At 30.0% G+C, this 6,067-nt stretch overlaps 1 protein-coding gene across 5 annotated transcripts in view; it reads right to left on the bottom strand.

The window, feature by feature from the left end:
* LOC117175914 (growth factor receptor-bound protein 14-like) overlaps positions 1 to 6,067 on the bottom strand; it is a 1,501,030-nt gene that overhangs the window by 1,078,542 nt on the left and 416,421 nt on the right. For 4 of the 5 annotated variants that reach the window (XM_033365759.1, XM_033365761.1, XM_033365757.1 and 1 more), the window contains exon 2: positions 471 to 768. The exons of the other annotated variant lie outside the window; for it this stretch is intronic. In XM_033365759.1, the coding sequence (XP_033221650.1) occupies positions 471 to 519 (49 nt within the window). In that variant the 5' untranslated portion in view covers positions 520 to 768. The remainder of the gene's footprint in view (positions 1 to 470; positions 769 to 6,067) is intronic. 5 annotated transcript variants of the gene reach the window in all.

The raw sequence follows: 6,067 nt of genomic DNA, 5'->3' as shown, positions 1-6,067 counted from the left end.
TTTTTACCCATTCCGCTTCTTTGGTTTCCGAATAAATACTATTCAGAGTTTTGGATTTCTGATTTATTCCTTTTTCCGAATTTTTGGTATTCCTAAGTTGTATCATTATGTATTATAACTCATTCCGAAATTTTACCTTTCTTAAATTTTATCCGTTCCGAAAAATGAACGGGTCCCTAGCACACAAACGGTAGATATTAAATATAAAAAAAGTCGATAAGAAGCTGAAGAAAATTACCAGTGCGAAAACTATCGACTCGGAAAGTTTATGTTGGTGAAACAAATACGTGAACGGTAGGCATGGACGAAAATTCAATCTCCAGCCCTTGTACTCTGATAAAATTATACAAGCGTCCACGGATCAGGGTGCAAATATACAAGCACATGCATGTTTTTTAATCTATTGCTTGTGAGTGCACGTGTTACTGGAAGCAGACGATAAAATATTCTAGTATTTAAAATATACTCACGATGATGCGTGGGATAATTGTTGTTGTTCGACATGAGTCTGTAATCCATTTTGCAGTCTCTCAAATGGTCACGTTCACTCGGATTCACCCATGAAATGTCCGTTATTTTTCGAATTATTAAAATAAAAATCAACGAGAGTCGCACAAATGCAGTCTGATTTCGGCAAACGATTAATCACACGGATCGACAAAATTTTCGATCGCGTACTACCGAAACGGATTAAAGAGCGGATTACATGTATTTCTGTCTGTTATTCTTCGCATTTTGCGGATTATCAAAGTTCAGCACTCTCAATATCTGCGACGATAAAGTAAATATTTCGCAAAGGGGTTCGTTTTATTAAATTTTCAAGTTGAACTCTGATTTAGATTTTTGTCTAAGTCAAAATACACTTGAAAATTTGAGAAAAAAACACCGAGAAATAAGTCGAAGTCCGCTTTTAAGAAAAAATTGGTATATATTTTCGCGATTCCTGCTCTTCAAAAGATGGAATTTAAAAATCTTCAATGGTGGGGCCAAAAATTCTGCTCAACTTACCGTGACGAGGTCCAACTGCTCTCGCACAATACTCACTGCTAACGAAACGAGACACGTTTTAAGATTGAAAAATTGCCTCCGAAGATGTTTTAGTTGTAACACGTAATTTGTGTATTATTCTATACTGAAAAAACTAGCATTGAATCAAGAAAATATAAATATAGACGTTACAATATTTCCGACAAAATTCTGCATTTGAAGTGGTTCGTGTCCATGACAAGTTTCTAGAATTTTCTAGTTATATTTGGATTTCTTCTTGCTATATAATGCAGTAGTAAATGCAGAGACAAATCAAAATATAATCTTGAAACTGTTTACGAGAAATACTTTATTGTGATAATAAATAACTTTTAAATTGTTTACGCTAATTTGTATCTCACGAGTGAGTAGTCTCATTGCAACGATATTTTCCTGATTCACTATTAATTTTTTCCGTGTGACATCTGTGTTTTTGTGTGAAAGAATCAATGAACCTTATAAGTAAAAGAAGTTTGTATTAGGAACTGAGCTAAAATATTCATTGTGATCTATATTTTCTGTACTTTACTGACTACATCACTTATATCTATACTCAATTGCTTTAGATGCTGTATAGTTTATTTTATGAGTGCCATATTAAGCATAATACCTTTGTAATTTGCCTTTAAGTTATATTTAATAACTAGTATCGATAAAAACAGAGGAAAATATTTTTTGAACCTATTAGAATTTGTTCGATTCAAATGAAATTTGTTTCATGTTTAAATGTTTAAATGTTTAACATGTTTAAATCAAATAATCATCTTTAAAATTGAATAATTTTTTATTTTCAAAATAAAATTTGCAAAATTTACAATAGTGAATCTAAAATTCCTTCAATTTAAAAGATTAAAAAATAAAAGCTTGACTTTCAATTATCAAATTTATGAAAATTAAAATGTACGCAACTTTTTATTTTAAAATTAAAAAGGCTATAATAATCAAAATTTAAATTCCAAATTTCTTCAATCTAGAAGATTTGAAATAGAAAATTTGACAACCAAGAAAAAATATTTTAAATTAAATTATTTTAAATTCTGTGCAAAATAAACATTCAAGGATCTTCAATTAAAATTAAATATTTTAAAAATATTTAATTAATAGTTACAAGTTTCTTGAGTCCAGTCCCATTAGGAAATCTTGATTTGCTTTAAATTTACAGTGATCACGTAAATTTTTCTCTAAGAAAAATTTTCGCCATTTTCACCATTTTTTACTATGTTGATAAGTCAATTTATTTATAACTTTTATGATTGGTATCTGGAACTTATAACTATCACTGTCAATTAATTCATGAATTTCGCAATCCTTATGAAAAAATTTTGATTACCTAATGATCAAATTTAAATATGTACCTATTTAAATTTAATGTACTATCAAATATAGTTAATAATCATATATTAAGGAGGTACATGTCGTTAATTTATGATTATTAATTATATCTTATAGTAGTTTAAATTGAAGCACATATTTTAATTTTCTAATTAGTCTTTACATAAGTCTCATTAGTAAAGCATGTAATTACCATAAAAGCCGTATGAAATACCGAAAGAAGTCCACAAAAAGTCGCGTCAAATTTTTAAAGGTACTGAAAAAAAGTACCAGACTCTGAATGATTGAAAATATAAATGTATTTGTTTAAGAATACAGAAAACATTATTCTCAATGATCTTCAAATATTCTTGACAGAATAAAAATGAACTTTAAATTAAGACGATGTTAAGAAGATTTTTTATAATAGGCGGGAACATTCATTTTAAATATTTTAATCTGGAAATAATAAATCAATTCTTATAGATAAAAATAACATAGATACAATATTGAATTTTCAACGAAGTAGTTAAATTTTCAACTGAGAGATTATTTTTCAACCAAAAGGCGAATTTTTAACAATAAATAGTTGAGTTTTCAAATTAAAAAGTCGAATGGTTTAATTTTATTGAAGTTTGAACAAAATAGTTGAATGTTTAAGGTAAAAAACGATTTTCAAAACATCAGTTAAATTATCAACCTGGAAAGTTGAATTTTCGACAAAAAGGTAATTTTTAATAAAGAAAGATGAATTTTCACCCAAATAGTTGAATTAACAAAATTATATAGTTGGATTTTCAATCCAAAGAAAGGAATTTTCAACAAAATAGATGAATTTTCAACTAGAAGAAGAATTTCCTACTATAAAATAGGTTGCAATCCGATAGCTTGAGTTTTCTATCAAAAAGGGATCGTCCATATATTACGTAAGACATTTTTCTTTTGTTTATATCGCTGTGTCCTTTTCAACTTGATAAAAATATTATTTTCGTCTTTATTCAAACAACAGAAAAACGTCTTACGTAATATATGGACAATCCCAAAGGCCAAAGTTAAAAAAAAAGTTAAATTTTTGAACAAAAAAGGTAATTTTTTAAGAAAAATTTTAATTTTCTTCCAAATAATTGGATTTTTATCAAAAAAATTCTTTTAAACAAGAATAGTTGGATTTTCATATTGGGTTCTATAAATTCAATTGGAATTTAGAAAAAAATGAGAAAATAGGGAAAATGCCTGAAGGATAAAATTAAATTAAAATTAGTAGAATTTAAAACTTTTCAACTAAAAAATGTCCAACTTTTAAATCCTGCAATTTAAAAAAATTAAATCTTTGAATACGGATTCACTAAATATGAAATTTTTTATCAAGTTTTAATGATAAATGAAACAATTTTTTATGTTCTCAATATTAAAATGGTACATTTGTCTATCTTTTACTTTCATTTTGAAAATTTTAATTGTGATTTTTGCATTTTTCTTAAAAATTGAAAAAAGTCGCATTGTTTCAAAAAAGTCGCACGATGGACAAGATTTCGTTCACGTGAGACAAACCAAAGGAGAAGAAAGAAAAAGAAATAAAATCGAAACTGAGAGAGAAAAAGGATGGAAGGTACCCATTTACTCGAGTTTCCTGACTACGACCATCGACAAAACCCACTCTTAGTCGCTTAATCGGACCCATTCGAAATTCTTCTCTGAGGGAAGAAACCTGGACGGGAAAAATAAATTGCACAAACGTGATGACAGCTAAACTTGACCACAAATCAGATAATGCTACACTTTTTTCCAATAAAAAAAAACTTTGTCCTAATTTTTTTTGTCTAATCCTGAAACTCTACTCTAGATCTCTAGAATATAAGAGAACTGTACCGTCGAGCGAGATAATTATTTACTTTTTAACTTGATTCATGAAGTCGACCAAAAAAGGCCCATTGTTTTTGGAAAGAATTCCAGTAATAAAAAAAAGCTGAATGGCTGGAATAATCTCCTAAATCTGATTGATTTGCAACTATTCTTTTCACAAATAAAATCAAATTTAAAGTTTTAGCAAATTTTTAATAACAGTAATTCAGCTTGAAGAATTCTGACTCTGGGTATAAAACATTTATTTCTAAACTTTAATTTTATGCACAAAAATTATTTACTTTTTAACTTAGATTCTAAAATCGGTCAAAAAAGACAGGTCCGTTAAGCTGGCATGACCACATTGCAAAAATGAACTGAAAACCTATAAGAAATTTAGGGCTCATTTAGGGCTAATTTAATGCCCCATTGCTAAATTTAATGCTCTTTATTTAAAGAAAAAAACCGGTGGTCATGCTAGCTTAACGTTAAGCTAGCAGGGCACAAACAGAGAAAGAAACGACTGAGGCATTATTTCTTTCCACAATAATTTAGGGCTCATTTAGAGCTCACCTAATGCCCTATTGTCAATTTTAATGCACCGCAATTTTTCAAAAAAACCTGTGGTCATGCTATCTTAACGTTAAGATAGTAGGACCACACAGGGAAAAAAACAACTCAGGCATTATTTCTTTCCACAATAATTTAGGACTCATTTAGGGCTCACTTAATGCCCTATTGTTAAATTTAATGCGCCGCAATTTTTCGAAAAAACCCGTGGTCATGCTATCTTAACGTTAAGCTAGCAGGACCACAACGAGAGAAAAAAAAGAATTAGGCATTATTTCTTTCCACAATAATTTAGGGCTCATTTAGGGCTCATTTAGGGCTCATTTAGGGCTCACTTAATGTCCTATTGCCAAATTTTAGGGTACGCATTTTAAAAAAAAACTGTGGTTCTGCTATCTTAACGTTAAGCTAGCAGGACCACACAGAGAAAAAAACGACTAAAGCATTATTTCTTTCCACAATAATTTAGGGCTCATTTAGGGCTCACTTAATGCCCTATTGTCAAATTTAATGATCCACAATTTTTAGAAAAAACCTGTGGTCATGCTATCTTAACGTTAAGCTAGCAGGACCATAAAGAGAAAAAAAAAGAATTAGGCATTATTTCTTTCCGCAATAATTTAGGGCTCACTTAGGGCTCACTTAGGGCTCACTTCATGTCCTATTGCCAAATTTTCGGGTACGCATTTTTAAAAAAAACTGTGGTTCTGCTATCTTAACGTTAAGCTAGCAGGACCACACAGAGAAAAAAACGACTAAGGCATTATTTCTTTCCACAATAATTTAGGGCTCATTTAGGGCTCACTTAATGTCCTATTGCCAAATTTGAAGGTACGCATTTAAAAAAAAAAAACCTGTGTTTCTGCTATCTTAACGTTAGGCTAGCAGCACCACACAGAGAAAAAAAACGACTTGGGCATTATTTCTTTCCAAAATAGTTTAGGGCTCCTTTAGGTTTCACTCAATGTCCAATTGCCAAATTTGATAGTACGCATTTTTTTTTTAAACCTGTGGTTCTGCTATCTTAACGTTAAGCTAGCAGGACCACAAAGAGAAAAAATCGACTTAGGCATTATTTCCTTCCACAAAAATTTAGGGCTCATTTAGGGCTTACTTAATGCCTTATTATCAAATTTAATGCTCCGCAATTTTTTAAAAAAACCTGCGGTCATGTTATCTTAACGTTAAGCCAGCAGGACCACACAGAGAAAAAAAGGACTTAGGCATTATTTCTTTCCACAATAATTTAGGGCTCATTTAGGGCTCACTTAATGCCCTATTGTCAAATTTAATGCTCCGCAATTTTTCGAAAAAACCT

This window comes from Belonocnema kinseyi, chromosome 7 (genome assembly GCF_010883055.1).
Source record: "Belonocnema kinseyi isolate 2016_QV_RU_SX_M_011 chromosome 7, B_treatae_v1, whole genome shotgun sequence".
NCBI classification, from domain to species: Eukaryota; Metazoa; Arthropoda; class Insecta; order Hymenoptera; family Cynipidae; genus Belonocnema; species Belonocnema kinseyi.
Note: the sequence above shows the minus strand (reverse complement) of the source record. Positions and strands in the feature narration are given on the sequence as shown.